Source organism: Gnatocerus cornutus, chromosome 4 (genome assembly GCF_029298725.1).
Source record: "Gnatocerus cornutus isolate USDA-ARS CGAHR chromosome 4, icGnaCorn1.1, whole genome shotgun sequence".
Classification (NCBI taxonomy): domain Eukaryota; kingdom Metazoa; phylum Arthropoda; class Insecta; order Coleoptera; family Tenebrionidae; genus Gnatocerus; species Gnatocerus cornutus.
In genome coordinates, this window is record NC_142236.1 from 4,270,913 (window position 1) to 4,288,382 (window position 17,470).

Genomic DNA, 17,470 nt, shown 5'->3' on the forward strand with positions numbered 1-17,470 from the left:
ATTATTTTAATTTTACAACAACATTTTGCTATTTGTAGACTCAATTAATCTAATTAAACTTTATTTATGAAAAAATAGACAGTTTTTGTCTAAATACATTCAAGTTTATTTAATTTTGCCTTTTCAATTTAGTCGAATTAGTAAATTTTACTTTTGATTGGAACAGGATCAAATGTCATTTATAAAAAATTTAGTCAAAATTAAATGTATTTTATAATTTTCAAGATTTTTTAAATTAAAGTTTACACTCAAATTAGTCAAATTAGTCCTTTTAGTCAATTTGACGAACTCTTTGTCTAGACTAATTTATTGTTTATTTTAACTTTTTATGTGATGTAATTTGGTTAAATGTATTCAAGGTGTATTCAGTTTTGTTTAAGTATACCAATTTGATAAATTAGTTAAATTAGATTTGTATGGTTCCGCTTTAGTCTGTCCTTAATTAGACAAACTTTTTATTTATTTTATATTAATAATTAATTTTGATGATTTTTTTTTGTGTAAATTCATTTACTTTAAATTAGTCAAATTAGTTCATTTCGCATAAAAATTGGTTATTTAAAGATTTAATTAGTTTAATTTTGCAGCATTTATTTAAATATAATTTTGTTTCTTTAAATTTAGGCAAAATACTTCAAATTACTTTTAATAATTAGGTTAAATGTAGTCAAAAAGTTAAGGTAATTTATAATAATCAAAATTAATTCAGTTTATTTCCCATCCAGGTACTCAAATTAGTCAAATTTACCTATTTTTCTTTTAAAGTTCACAAAAACTACGTCTAGATTGATTTATTGTTTATTTAAATTTAAATTTTATATGGTTTTATTAGGTTAAATTTAGTCAGTTTATTTAATTTTGTCAATTAGACAAATTAGTCAAACTTTTTCTTTTACTCAAATCTTCGTTCCGTCTAATTTCATCTACTTTAAGTTTGTCCATTATATTGTTTGCACTGTTTAATTTTACTGCATTTTTCAAAGATAGACCGTCTTTATCAAAATGCATTTTTATTTAATTTTACCTGCCTAAATTAGTAAAATTAGTATAGTTTACTAATTAGATTAAAGTTGTTAGGATTGGATGAAATTGAGTTAAATTTAGTCAAAAACGAGATCAATACTGAAGATATTTTATAATAAAATCAGCTTCATCAATTTAGTTTACATTCACACTCAAATTAGTCGAAATAGCTTGGAAATTTGACAAAATCGAGGTTTAAACTAATTTTTTTTAAGCTAATTTGGTTAAATTTAATCGATTTTGAGCAATTGCTTTAAATTACAACCAATTTGTTTTGTTTTTCTCCAATATGATAAATAAAAGAATTATTTAAATTAGATTAAACTAAGTGAGATGTAATTAATTTGTGCGTGAATTTTACTAATTTAGTCTGTAATTCAGTTTTATTTTTTTAACTATTTTGGTTTTGCTTAAATTTAATCAAATGCGAACCGATGACTTGAAAATATCTTCGATTTGGTTCAATTTAAGCTTTTTTTAAATTAGTCAAATTAGTACCAGAAAATTTGGTTCAACCTAATTATTAATATTATTGTGCAAAGACCGATTGAATTTTCGGTTAGATTTTGGTCCATTTTTTATGATTTAGCCGAATTTTATTAAATGTTACTAAAATTTCTATTTCTGAGATTTTACTTCGAACTAAATTTTTGTAATAAATATAAACTAAATTTATTTAAATTAGTCAGATCGGAACGAATGGGGACGATTAGTACTAAAATGACTTAAATTTTTCTAATTTAAAGTAATTTAATGTATTATCCTACAAAAAATTAGACTAATTCAAATCTGATTCGGGTAAGACGAATATAGCAAACTATTATTTAGAGAAACGAGTTTTCGTAGAAACTGGCAGTTTGACTAAATTTAATCAAATTAAATTAACAAGTAAACTACTTTACGGGAGTAAAACTAGCCGGATTAAACAAGATCTGACTAAATTTAATCAAATCATGTCACTAACACTCCATTTTCGCCGCGGATTTCAACTCGATCCGCCTCAAAAATATGTCCACCGAGTTCCCCTCAACTTTTAACGCGACGCAAATTTACCGGAAAGTTTTCTTGTAATTTCTTTCACCCCATAAACCTCGCGCACTTTTCTTTTAAGCCCCCGCAAACGGGGGTGTAAACAACACCCCTTGAAAAACCTATTTCTTCTAAGTTTGATCAAAGCTTCCTATTAACACTGAATTAAATAAATTATAGAAATCTCCGATCCCGAAACGTTGAATTATTTAGAAAATGAATGCACAAAGCGACGAGGATAACATATTCTGTTTAAGCTGTCATCACGCCATGACCATCGACAAAGCTTCAAAACATCAAATAGAAATAGTTTACGCCCTCGGACCACCTGTTCCACGAATTAATCCCTTGTCGAATTTGCATTATTCCTCTAATTTTAATCTCTTTAGTGGCATTTAGAAGCTCGCAACTGTAATTCGGGTCGTACATTATTTAAACGAATTGACGGAAAAATACCATCTCTAGTCTCCGGCACAACGTAATCCAAGCAGATTGCTCTGATTCCAAGTGGCCCGAATCAAACTAAATTCAATCAAGTCGGTTCATATTCGATTAAATTTAACCAAGTTTGACTAAATCCGGGGAGCCAAGTTGAATGAATTGGAAAATAAATATTTGGTTGACCAGGAAAGGGAAAACGGTTTTACTGGATTACTAAATTTTACTAGTTCACGTAATTAGTAATTAAATTAGACTAATTGTTGGGTAATTCATATAATTAAATAATTGATCACATTTGGCTAAATGGATGAAATAAAGTTAATGGACTAATTTTAGTAAGTATGACTAAATTTAATCAAATATTACATTTAAATTGATACTAAATTAGTCTACAAGCTGCTGTTGACTAATTTGAAAATTTCCAAAGTTGGATGAACACAAGTTTCGTTGAAATTTGGTCACGTTTGACTCAAAACTAGTTTAATTTTTACACAACTGGCTTTGATTTTACTAAATTTTGACACAAATTATACTAATTTAAAAAGTCAGAAATAAAACAAAACTAGACTCTAAATGAGGACATGAAGAGTCTTTGATTTGATTAAATTTAATTGGAGACGTCCTCGAAATTATCCTAATCAGTACAATTTAAAGAGAATTAGTAAAATATTTAAAGTAGATAAAATTTAGTCCAATCTAATATAAAGTGCAAAAACTGGACTAAAGTTAGTACAAATTTAATCAAAGTTTGATTTTCTTAAATATAATTGCTATTTAGGACACTCTCAGTGACATTGATTCAGATTTTCAAACCCAACTTTGATTAATGATATTTAGGGTACTGTTTGATAATGATAGGTGGAATTGGATTTCTGTTTCTGATAATAACAAATGATAAATGACTCTTATAAGAAGCCAAATATAAGTTATTTTGACCGTTGACTCTTTATAACCTAGGGTTCTGTCTGATTATGACACATTACACTGATATTAAGAGACCACTTTGACAGTGACAGACCATTTTGATAATGACAGACCACTTTGATAATAAGAATAAGAAAAACAAACCACTGATAAAGACAGATCGTATTGACAATGATAGAACTACTTTGATAATGACTGATTATATTGATAATAATAGATTATTTTGATAATGACTGCTTATATGACAGGATCACTGTGATACTGACAGCTCGTTTTGATAATGACAAATTATAAATATCTGTCATTACAAACCAAACAATCGTTGTTTGACAGTTTATTAAATGGGGTGATGATGTCAGACCACATTTGAAAATGACATACCACTTTGATGACAAACAATTTTGATAATTATTTACTATTAAGATTAAATGAATAATAACACGACTATTTACATAATGACAGATCGAATTGATGACAGCTCACTCTGATAATGACAGAACCATTCTGATAAAGGCAGATCACTGTGATAATAAGAATTCCAGACCACTCTGATAATGAGAATGACAGATTGTATGATTAATGACTGGACCACGTTGATAATGACAGCTCGCTTGCTGATAGGTCCTGTTGTCAAAAGCCAAACAGTCATTTTGATCCTTTATTCTTTCTAACGTAGCACGATAATGACAGCCTATTTTGATAATTGTAAACTACTTTATTAATGACAGATCGAATTGATAATATTCCGACTACTCAAAAAATAACAGATTAAATTAATGACAACACTCTGATAATGATGACACGATCATTCTGATAATGACAGATCACTTTGATAATGAGAATGACAGATCACTTTGATAATAGCAGATTGTATTTATAATGACAAGACAACTTTGATAATGATTGATTCTGTAATCAAAAGTCAAACAAAGGTTAGTTTAATTTTTTATTCTTTCTAACGTAGAGTGATAATGACAGATCACTCTTATAATAACAGCTTATTTTGATAATAACAGACTATTTTGATAATTACAGACTACTGTATTAATGACAGATTAAATTGATAATAATACGATTCTTCAATGACAAAATTACTGCTATAATAGCAGACTACTTTGATAATGAAAATAACAGACCACTCTGATTATAACAGATAGTATAGATAATGACAGGCCTGCTTTGATAATGATAACGATAGCTCGCTTTGATAATGACAGACAACTCGATAATAACAAGTAATGACTGACCATGTTGATAATAACGGATCACTCTGATAATGACAGACCATTTTGATAATGATAGATCTCTTTGAATAAGACAGAATCAATCTGATTATGACACACCATTTTAATAATGACAGATCGAATTAATGACAGCTCACTCTAATAATTAGATTGGCAGACCACTTTGATAATAAAATTACAGAATTACTCTGAAACACAAATGATATACCTGTATAGTGATAATGACAGATTACTTTGACAAAAAAAGATCATTTTGATACCGATAGACAATTTTAATAATTACAGATCGAATTGATGACAGCTTTAATAATAATAATAATGACAGACTGCTTGGATAACGACAAATTTTGTTGGTAATCATAGCTTACTCTGATAATGACAGCTCCCTCTGATAATGACAAATGATATACTTGTTATCAGAAGTCAAACAGTAGTAATTTTGACCGTTTCTTTTTACAGTATAATGGTAATGACAGATGACATTGATGATGACAGATTATTTTGATAATAAATGACCATTTTGATACCGATAGATCATTTTGATAATGCCAGATCAAACTGATGAGAGCTCACTTTAATAATGACAGGGCTATTCTGAAAATGACAGAACACTCTGATAGTTACAGATCGAATTGATAATGACAGCTTACTCTAATAATAAAAGACCATTTTGATAATGTTCGACTAGTTTGATAATAACTAATCGAATTGATAATGACAGGAGAATTCTGATAATAACACACCACTTTAATAATGACAGAACCAAACTGATAATTACAAGATCAAATTGATAATGACAGGTCGCTTTGATAATGACATACTGTATTGATGTAAATGAGCTAGATTTAGTTGTTTCTCCCCGTATATACATATTTTCAATCGCGCCGCCCATTGTAAACCAACCACGCTAATTCGCCCCGTGATTTATGGCCTTGATCACGTAATCCACACACATGGCAACATTAGGTACACAAACAACTAAATTAGAATATGACCAGCGCCAACGTCTCAATTTGTAAAAATAACTGTGGAAAAGATCGATTTTTTCCTCCCTCCCCTAAATTCATGCATAATTTATCAGCGGTCGGCGAGTATTAATTTTCATGTCATTTTGGACTATGTTGTGCCGATTTTTTTCTATTATCCTCGTGAATATTAATTTCCGAATCAATAGCGGCAGGTCCTTAAATTTCCCGAGTCCATAAATTGATAATAATGCCGAGTTAATATGCGAAGAGCGGTGGCTTTCATTAGCAAAGCGGGGGCCTAGGATATCTTGGCGTCGGCTGCTGGAGGCGGCGGACGCTGTGTTAATGAGATTTCGCGCGCGGCACTGTAAATATCACGATATGTTAGTTAGCGTGCAACATGAAACTTTCTTCGTTAATTATTTCAGTTCTCTCGTAATGTGTGTGTGCATTTATGTGCATTATGCAAAGAGGTGAAGGTTGGTAATGGTGCGTTTGCATGTATTGGAGCGGATGCGGAAAGAGCAGCTGGAAAGGGAAGTTTTAAAGGGAGATATGACGAGTCAAGAGAGCAAATTATCTGGAAGTTTACAAGTGGAATTGAAGCTATTAGGACGGTTCATGGATGATGATGATTAAGATCTGCTTTGAGTTAATGCGGCTTGATGGCTATCGCGGCGAGATAAAGGGACGAAACAAGCTTGGATTATGTTGTGCCGACGAAATCTACGTTTTGCCAAGTCAAGACTCAAGTAGCCACTTACTGTTCGATTGAATTTGACCAAGTTTCACTAAATTCGATAGATTAAGTTCACAGTTGACTGCGAAATTCGCTAGTATTGCTTTTTTCTGGAGCACTCTGTAGAATTTTTAGGTCTACAATGTCTTGAATTCTTTGAGAATTAAGCAGCTTTTACAGGATTTTCTCGGATTTATTCTTCGAAATTTAGTCTTTTCAGGATTGTTTAGCATTATGTGGGAATCTTTAGGCTCGCATGGAATTTTTCAGAATATTTGAGTTTGTGCTAGTTTTTCCAATTTTTAGGAATTTATTTACATCTTCCAGACTGTTCCAAGTCTATAATTTTTTCTTTGAATCTTCTGGAAAACTCTGTGTTCTTTAAAATTTCCAAAGAATTTTTTGGGATGCTTTAAGATTCACTAGCTTCTCTGTTTGGCTAAAATTAAATTTTTAGGACTCCACGAACTTTTAAGGTTTCTTCACCATTCTCTGGAATTGTTTTGAACATTGAACAGGATCCTTTGAGGGTATTATAAAGTTTCTTGGTAATTTCCAGGTTTCTCTAAGATTCTCTAAAGTTCGCTTAAAAATTTTTATCTCTCTAGCATTTTCTAGGATTTTTACAGGTGTTTTAGAAATCCTAAACATTTTCTTGAATTTTTTAAAATTCGGTCAGTTTTTCACGAAATTCCTTGGAAATTTTTTAGGTCTCGTCAATGCTCGAAGATTGTCTACGTTTCTGTGGTATTCTTCGATTTTTTAAATTTGCTCTGGAACTTTTCTAGGATTTTTAAGGATTCTGCAAAATTTTCTAAAATGTTTTAAGGTTTTACAGTTTTTCTAGGATTTGTATGTTTGGCAAGAATTAAATTAAAGGTTTCTTTAGCTTTCTCTGGACTTTTTAACATTTTGAGAGACTCTGAGACATTTTCTGGGATTCTTTAGGACGCTGTAGATTAGTTTATTATAATTCTCTGGAATTTTGAGGATGTTTTTAGGTTCCTTGATATTTTTGAGGTTTTTCCAGGATTCTTTGAGGTTTGCTAATCGTTTTTTATCTCTTTTGGCGTTTTTTCGAATTTTTATATGTGTGTACAATTCCTAGATTTTTTCTTGGATTTTTTACAATCCTGTCGAGTTTTCAGGATTTCTTTGGGTCTAAAATATTCTATGACAGGAATTTCGTGTGAAACTTTTAGACCTCGTTGATTGTCTAAATTTCTTTAAGATTTTGTACGTTGGTCTACAATTAAATTTTTAGGATTCCATATTTTTTTTAAGTTTATTTAGCAATCTCTCTAGTTTCCTGAGAATTTATAGGAGACTGTTTCTCATTTCATGAGATTCTTCTGGATTCTGTGGATTTTTATGAGGTTTATGGGATCTTGTAGGATTTTGAGGGTATTTTGATGTTTCTTGATATTCTGTAGGATTTTAATAAAGATTCCTAGGCATTATTTTGCATTTTCTTCAATCCCGTCAATTTTTCAGAAATTTTTATGTGTTCAAAATTTGTCGGCAGATTCGTCTAGAATTCTATAGAATTTTTAGGATTTTCAAGGATTCTTCGACATGTTCTAGGTTAAACAGATTTGATTTTTTACAATTTAAGGAATTTCTAGGATGTTTAGGGATGTTTAAGATATTTTTAAAACTTTTTCTAGGCTTTGCAATGGTTTTCTCATGTTTCTTAGACTGTGTAGGATTTTTTTAGATCTTTTTGAAGTCTTGACATTCCTAAACTTCTCTTGCGTTCTCCACATTTTTGTCGAATTTTAATGATTTTTTAAGACTTTGAAGGTCAGGAGTTACCTAAGATTTTTCCAGTGCTTTTAATTCTATAGAATGTACTCAGATTTTATAGGAGTTTTTTCAGTTTTTTGTAATTTTTCCACGATTTTATTGTACTTTTCGTGTTTTTTTAGGGTCCACTAGGATTGAGAATCTTTAGATTCCTGGACGCTGGTTTCAGGCTATTGCGCAATTCAATTCAAAATTTTTTATTTATTTTATTATTTGAGCTTTTTGGAAGGCTTCTGAAATTTTCCGGCATTGTGTGAAGTTCTTGTTGAAGTTTTTGCTGCTTCTGGACAATCTGTGTCGAGTTTTCAGGAATTTGTAGATTGTTTTATATCTATAATATTTTTTTAGGGTTCTTTGAACCCTCTGGGAAGCTGTGAAGGTTTTATAGGATTGTCCAGACGTTTGTAGGAGTGGATAAGATGCTTTAAGATTCTCTAGAGTCTAAAATTAATTTTTAAAGTTTTCACGAACTTTAAAGATTTTTATGTCATTCTCTGGAATTGTTTTTAACTTTTTGCGAGGCTCTATGACGTTCTCTGAGATTCTTCAGGAGCCTTCAAGAGTATTTTGAGGTTTCTTAAAATTTTCCAGGTTTTTCTAGGATTTCCTAAGGTTCGTTACTTTCTTGTAAGCATTTTACAATTCCCAGAAATTTTGTTGGTTTTATGAGCTTTTCAGGAACTTTTATGGATTTTACAGGATCTAGATTGTTCTAGGTCTTGTCAAAGCTTGAAGATTATCCAGGTTTTTTAATATGCTTTGGGATTCTCTCAATTTTTTGAGGTTTTTAGACATTTTTGTTAAAATTTTGTGGAACGTCCAGAAATGCATTAGAAGAGTTTAAATTTTTTTTTAGGATGTAGAATTTTTAGGACTTTTTAGGATGCCTCAAATTTTCTCATTTTGATACGCTTTTTTAATTTGTGATTCTCGAATTTTAGTGTGTTGTTCATTCGCTGAATTCTTAGGCATCTTAGGAGTTTTCAAAATTCCTTCAGGAATTACAAAGATTCTTTGACATATTCTAGGTCGAGTAGATTCGATGCTTTGTAATTTAGAGCATTTCTAGGAGCTTGCGAGATTTTTTAGGATTTTGAAGAGATTTTTAGAACTTTCCTGTTTTTTTTAGCATTCATTGGAGTTGTGTGGATTTTTTAGACTTTTTTAGACTAGATTTCGGAAGTTTTTGAGACTTTATGATTTTCAAGGACTTTTAGGGGTCTTAACAGTCCTCGACATGGTCTTGAGTTTTTCACATTTTTGTCGAATTTTTATGGATTCTTAAAGATTGTGCACAATCAAGAATAAATCTAGGATTTTCTACAATGTCTTCAATTCTATAAAAATTTCTTGGAATTCTACGGAAATTTGTTCTAAAAATGTTTAGTCCTTTAGGATTTTCTATGAGTTCTAAAAGCCTAGAATCTTCTTGGTCGTTTAATAACTCTTGAACTCATGTCTTGTTTTTTTTTTATTTTATGGAATTTTTTAGGATTTTCGATAAATGTTTTGGTATCTTAAGGATGTCGTGGAATTTCCAGAAACTTTGAAGAATTTTTAGAGCATTTTCTAGGACGTTTTAGGACGTCTAAAATTTCGTCAAGATTTTATAGGAGTGTCTGACTCTGCAATCTGCTTTGACTTTTTCATTTTTTAACGATTTTCCTCTTTCTTTACAATTTTCTGGGATTTTATTATGATCACGTACTTTAGGTACTTTGGTCAACTGTCATATTTCTATGAAAATTGAGGCTAAAATTGATAGTATTATCATTTATCAATACTGCTTTTCATTATCAGCTGAACAGATCCAAGTTTCCGCAGTGAAAATTGGATTATTAGATCAGGCAAACGATACACCCTGCAGGTTGGCTCCATAAAAAAATCACTTTGGGCCCTTCGCTGGAAAATATCCCTTTATCTCTCGCGATACGCATCATTTTTAAGCCCAACCCTGCATTCAGATGTCCGATACCGATCCCTTATTTATCGAATTCTCCAAAGTGGATCTCGGTCTCCTATTGTAGCATTAAGAAGGAAAAAATTGGTTTTTAAATCGTTCGAAATTGAATTGTTCCTGGTGAATTGTCATGAGTTTCGTTGGGTCGGCGGAAGAGGGCGTGCGTTAAATCAGATTCCAACTTAGACGATTACGGTCCTAATAAAAGTTCCCGAATGCAACAATTCCAGTCACATCTGCTCCATCAATAATCGATAGTCCGCCTCTGGCTCTACATAATGAATTTTTTAATGGTTCCCACTCACTTTCTTTTTTTTTATTATTCCAAACGTACGCTTCAATAATCATAAATTATTTAAATTGCTTTTAGTCGAGTCTTTCGGGATTCGACGCGACTTCCTCAAAACAACAATTTTAACAGTGTGAGAACTCGCGAAAGTCGCGCACCGGAAAAGATTCATCATCGCAGTTTTTCTTTTAGCGCTATGATGGACTTCAAAGAGCTGCGAAACTAGAAACTTCTGATACTGCACTTTCATAATTAAAAATTCCGCGCGCTTTAATTACATTCAGGAAAAAATCGGTTTATTCTTTAAAGGGCATCTTTGGCCGATCCAAATATTTTTTCTCGACGCGCTTCGCTGCACTTTTAAGTATCAAGATTGTAGTGGGGTCGTCGATTCTCTCTTTTATTGCTTTATCTGCCATATATTTCTCTATAGCCGCCGTAAACAGTTTAGTCACAAGGAAAAATAACGTTATTAGTTTCATTACATCTTTTCGGTGCTTTTATCTCCACGAAAATAAAATCGTTACGGTCCTCCGCAAGTTTATCGTCCATGAATATTTTCTGAGGGTACAGTCGGACCTCGACACGAGGTGGGTCTACTGTAGCTTGAAATATACATGCTGATTTTACTGCGAATCGAAGTTGTGCTGTACACAAAAAGAAGTTTTTGAATTCTAACCAAAAGGTTCTGAAGAATTCCAGCAAATTTCACCTAGTCTAGAGGATCCTAATGAAATCTTACATACTCTTATAAAATCCTGAAGGAACCTTAAAAATATTAATGTGGAATTCTGGAAGATCCTCGAATTTGATACATTCTGAAGAATCCCTGAAAATCCACGGGAATCTTAATACTCCTGGAAAATCACAAATAAACCGAGGAAATCCTAATCCATTCTAAGAAGTTTTGGAAATTCCGCGAAATTCCAAAAGAATCTTGATCAATCTCAAAAAATTTTTAGAGTTTAAATGAATTCTACAGGGAGCTGAAGAATGGTAGACAATTTCCTGGACTGGAATCTTAATACTCCTGGAAATTTTCAAATAAACCTAGGGAATGTTAATATGCATCCTCAGAAGTCCTGAATATTTCTTTAAAATCCTAAAGAATCTCCAGAGAATTTGACACATTCTACAGGATTCTGGAAGCTTATGGATCTTCCAGAATCAAAACAAATTTTTGCTAAGGGCATCGGAGTCTGAAAAATTCCAGAGAATTTCCAGGAATATTAATACTCTCGGAAATCGTAAATAAATATAAGGAAGAAGAAGTTCTGGAAGCTTTTTAAAAATTCTAAAAAATGTCCAATAATCTTAAAGAATTTCCAGAGAATTGGACGTATTTTAAAGGATTCTGGATGCCTTGAGATCCTGCAGAATCCAAACAAATTTTTGCTAATTGCATAGGAAGCTAAAAAATTTCAGAGAATTTCTGGGAATTTTAATACTCCTGGAAACTCTCAAATCAATCTAGGGAATCTTTATACATCTCAAGAATTCCTGGAAATTTCTTAAAAATTATAAACAATCTCTTTTATTCTCAAAAAATTTCTAGAGAATTTGATGCAGTTTAAAGCATTCTGATGGTCTCTAGATCCAGCAAAATACAAACAAACTTCTGTTAATTTTACAAAAGACTCTAGAAATCCCAAAGAATCTCCCGGAAATTCTTAAACAAACTTTGAGATTCCGATGCATTCTGGAAATTCTTTTTAAATATTAAAAAATCTTCAACAATCTCAAAGAATTTTCAGAGAGTTTTACACATTTTAAAGCATCCTGGAAACTTCTTGATCCTGGAGAATTAATAAATTTCTCGTAACTTTATGAGAGGCTAAAGTGCTAAAATTTTTGGGACTTTTATTACTAAAATGCTGCAAATCTGGATAATTTTAAAGCATTTTAAGAAGCTCAGGAAATTTCTTTAAAATTGTTAAGAATCTTATCAGTTTCTAAGAATTTTCAGAAAATTCGACACATTTTTAAGCTTTCTGGAAGTTAAAATCTCCTGAAAAATTCCGAATAAACTTAAGTAATTTTAATGCATCGTAAACAGTCCTGGAAATCTTAGAGAATCTCTATCAATTTCAAAAAGGTTGACACATTTTAAAGGATCTAGGATGCCTCTAGATCCTGCAAAATAAAAAAATTCCTGAAATCTAGAAATTTTTGAAGAAACCTAAATAAGCTTGAAACATCCTAAAGAGTCTTGGAAAACTCTGCAAAAATCTTTGAAAATTTGAATGATTTCTGGGAGAATTTTGCAGCCTTCTAACAAATTCTTAAAACTGCACAGGTTTATAGAAAATGCTTGCAAATGTTCATTTTAGAGACTTCTTGAAAATTTCAGAGAATGTCAGGATATAGGAAAAAATTTGAGAAAATTTATGGGAATTCTGACAGAACCTAGAGGATCTTTAAAAGTTTGAAAGAGTCCTAAAAAAGTTTTCTCATTAATCTCGTCTTGTAAAGATCATAAGAGATTCCTATCAAAAAAACTGGGAAATTAAAAAAAAATTAAAAAAATAAAACTTTTAAATTGTAAAACTCGCAATACAGTGAAACCTCGACTGGTAGCGTAAGTACTGTATCATTTTCCGTCGCCTTAAACAAACGACTCGGTAATAAAGACGACTCCCGCAAAAAACTCGATTTCCCAAAGTATAAAAATCGGATGTTGCTGAAAGCTCTCGCGTAATATCCTTATTATAATGCTAGTTCGCCCGTGTTCCGGCACTGCTCCTTTCCTAATACGATGAAAGTCCAATTTGAATCCCGAAAAGCGTCAGCTCCTTCCTTCTTTTTGCTTCAGACAAACTGACGTCGTGAAACTGAGATGCACTCGATTTTATTACGGTCGCTTCTTATTCAGGACTTGTTCCGACATCGCCTGCAGCGGTGACTTCTAACGAAATCAAGGAGACCAACACTGGACACCAACTCTTATGCTCTCGAGACAAAGTTTCAAACAAATGAGAGAAAAGTAAGATACAGAACACTCCAGGGAGGCGCCGCAGACGTGGAGGTGACAAAGTTTCTCGAAAATAAAAAAAAGATGGTGGCGGAAATCGGGCCGAAACGTTCAAGTAGAGGCGTGGGATTGCATACTTTGCTTCAGACGGGGGCGACGCACCCGTGACCCAAAATTCACGACTCTACCTCAAATTTCATTTTTTGACTCTTGAAGGTGGATTTGGGTCGAAACGTCAGTTTTATAGTTTTGTAACTTCGCACTTTAGTTGAGGAGGGTATGACCGAGCTGTGATAAGAAATTCACAAAGTTTCCCGAAAAAGACAAATAGAAGGTGGCGGAAATAGGGTCGAAACGTTTGAGTACAGGCGTGGGATTCCACACTTTGTTTGCTAGGGAGGCGAGGGAGTCGTGACCTAAAATTCAGAGCTCTAGCTTAAAATTCATTTTTTGATTCCTGAAGGTGGATTTGGGTCGAAACGTCGGTTTTATTGTTTTGTAACTTTGCACTTTAGTTGAGGAGGGTATGACCAAACTGTCATAAGAAATTCACAAACTTTTCCGAAAAAGACAAATAGAAGGTGGCGGAAATCGGGCCGAAACGTCTGAATAGAGGCGTGGGATTCTATACTTTGTTTGCTAGAGAGGCGAGGGAGTCATGACCCAAAATTCAGACCTCTAGCTCAAAGTTCATTTTTTGACTCCTGAAGGTGGATTTGGGTCGAAACGTCGGTTTTATTGTTTTGTAACTTTGCAATTTAGTTTACGGTAGTACGACCGAGCTGTGACGAGAAATTCACATCGACATACAAGTTTCCCGAAAAAGAAATAAAAGCTGGCGCAAATGGGGCCGAAACGTCCGAGTACAGACTTAAAATTCTATACTTTGCTTGAGAGGGGGGCAAGGGACGTGTGACCGAAAATTCAGAGCTCTAACTCAAAATTCATTTTTTGACTCCTGAAGGTGGATTTGGGTCGAAACGTCGGTTTTATTGTTTTGTAACTTAGTACTGTACTTGAGGAGGGTACGACCGAGCTGTCATGAAAAATTCACGTTTCTATCTCGATTGGTTGTTGAGTTGTGCACAATACTTTTTCTTCGACTCGGTTTTTGTAATTAATTTGTGTTTTGCTCGTTTTCTCCCATGACTTTTGTTGCGGTTTCGCGTGTGTAATACAAAGCCGAGCTTTCAGGATTAGAATAAAACGAGATCTCAGCACGTGTTATTACTTTCGTTGTTTTCTTCTTGTTCGGAATTAATAAAGCGAGATGCAATTTCGAACCAATGACTGCGGCGTCTGCTAATCACAATGTGCCAAGTTTTATTAAAAAATGCGTCTAATAATAAAGCAACTGCTTTTAATTACAGCCTCGGTGGAGCTGTGCTTCCTGTTTATACAATGAAGTTTATTAAACGATTTTCAACTTCATTATGTTTTAATATCGGAGCATATCTGACGGATTTTATTAAAACGCCGAGGTAAGGATTTTTATATGGTCCTTGGAGCCGGATTAGTACGTTATGGTCCTTGCAGCCGGATACACGTTTTTTTTTTTTTTTCAGGGACGCCCTTTCCCACACTGCGAGGAAACTCCACGAGAGCGTCAAAATACAATTACTGCAGAATTTGACGGATCTGCTGCGAAAAACTTTCAGTTCGGAGTTCGTTTTTCCGGCTCTCGGTCACGACGATCCCATGGCAAAAAAGGAGCTGGGGAAGATGTGGGGGCGGTGGCTGCCGACCGATTCCATGCACACTTTCGCTAAAGGTAAGTCAACTTAAATTCAATTTCGTGCAAGCTGTTACGGGTATCGGCTTTTAATGCTCGATCTAAAGTCGGGAAGTTATTATAGAAAGTAATAAAGTTGGTACTAAAATTCGTCGGATCTACATGACAGTTCTTGGTTTTTCCCCCACATAAATGATATGGAATAGTGCAATTTAAAGTTTAATGGACGTTGTCATCTCCAGGTGAACTAATTTTGCTCCAGAAGAGCAATGTGGCGGATGTACTTATTTGTGGAGCAAACAAGAAAGACGTAAAAGTCGAGTTACAGATCGATGTTTGGAAACTTTGATAATTTTATCTTTAAACAGGTGTCAGGTTATCGCCCTCGTGTAAACTGATAACGTTGACATCAGATTTCCCTCGGAAAATGTTAAACAAGTGACAGACACGGAAAAAGCACGATATCTGCATTACCATCCACACATTGCGTCCTGTCACGTAACCATAATAAGCACGTACGTTTTACAGAGGCATTTATTAATTCTCAAGTTGATGTTTCGTGTCGTGAGGGCGCTAATGTCGCTAATGCGCCTCTGGGGAAATGACGGAAAAATACAGTGAAACCTCAAAATGCGACCCAAAATCCATAATTTTTTTGGGCCGATTGTCACCAAATTTGCATCGGAGTCTTACTGAGGGCCCATAAGTCAAAGTATAGCTCGGTTTCTAAAACTTTTCTATAGTTTTGACGAAAATATCAAAAATTGATATTTTTTCGCTAAAATTTTTTTGGGCCGATTGACACGAATTTTGCATTGTAAGCTCAGTGAGCGCCCGCAAGTCAAAGTATAGCTCCGTTTCAAAAAATTTTTTATAGTTTTTGCGAAATCTTCAAAAATAAAAATTTTTTTCCAAAAAAATTTGTTGTGTTGATTGCCACGAAATTTGCATTGTAATCTCATTGAGGGCCTAAAAAACAAAGTATAGCTCAGTTTCAAAAATTTTTTTATAGTTTTGACGAAAATATCAAAAAGTGATAATTGTTCGCTAAAATTTTTTTGGGCCGATTGACACGAATTTTGCATTGTAAGTTTAGGGAGCGCCCACAAGTCAAAGTATAGCTCCTTTTCTAAAAATTTTCTATATTTTTTGCAAAATCTTCAAAAATAAAAAAATTTTCCCAAATAAATTTTTTGTGTCGATTGTCACGAAATTTGCATTGTAATCTCATTGAGGGCCTAAAGAACAAAGTATAGCTCAGTTTCTGAAAATTTTTGGTTGTTTTGGAGCAAACCACCAAAAATCGATATTTTTTCGTCCTAATTTTTTTTAGGCCGATTGTCACGAAATTAGCAATGTTATCTCATTAGGGGCCCACAACTTCAAGTATAGCTCGGTTTTTACAAATTCTCAACAGTTTTCGCGTAGCCACCAATAATCGATTTTTTTGATCAAAAAATTTTTTGGTTCGATTGTAACCAAAGTAGCATAGCATTTTGCCAACATTTTTTTTAGGTCTATGGTCACGAAATTTGCATTGTAATCTCATTAAAGGCCATCAAGTTTCAGTATAGCTTGAATTCTAAAAATTCTCAATAATTTTTGTGCAGCTACGAAAAATTGATATTTTTCCGCTAAAATTTTTTTGGGCCGATTGTCACGAAATTTGCATTGTGATTTTATTGAAGGTCCATAAGTCAAAGTACAGCCCGGTTTTTAAAAATTTTCGATAGTTTTTACGAAACCACCAAAAATCGATATTTTTTGTAAAATTTTTTTTTAATCGATTGTCACTAAATTTGCATTGTGAGCTTACTGAGCGCCCACAAGTAAAAGTATAGCTCGGTTTTTAAAAACTTTTGGTAGTTTTTGCGCAACCGCGAAAAACTAATATTTTTTTACCAACAATTTTTTTAGGCCGATTGTCACGAAATTTGGAATGTTATCTCATTGGGGGTCCACAACTTCAAGTATAGCTCGATTTCTAAAAATTGCCCATAGTTTTTGCGCAATCGGCAAAAATTCGTAGTTTTTGGACCACCTTCCTCGAAAATTTTCGGCATTATCGCAACTTACAGAAAAATACAGTCCGCGGAAACAAAGTTGCACTGTAATCACATCACACAGACACTTGTCACTTGCATTGTGGGTCAAATTTCACACTATCGCGCCGCAAAATACGATTTTCGCTAACACAAATAAAGCCAAGTTTTCTCGCTGATAATGAGCAGGAAACGGAAATTCGCTCGTTCGAAACCCAATCCATTTACGATCGTGCAGTGAAGTGATGCAGCCCGCAAATGAAATTGCTCCACATTCACATCTTCGCCACTAAAGTGGGTAT

General features: G+C 33.2%; 1 protein-coding gene across 2 annotated transcripts in view; it reads left to right on the forward strand.

Moving 5' to 3' along the window:
- LOC148176140 (acid sphingomyelinase-like phosphodiesterase 3b) overlaps window positions 1–17,470 on the forward strand; it is a 143,565-nt gene that overhangs the window by 77,275 nt on the left and 48,820 nt on the right. For both annotated transcript variants that reach the window (XM_088033672.1, XM_088033673.1), the window contains exon 4: window positions 14,960–15,165. In XM_088033672.1, the coding sequence (XP_087889798.1) occupies window positions 14,960–15,165 (206 nt within the window). The remainder of the gene's footprint in view (window positions 1–14,959; window positions 15,166–17,470) is intronic.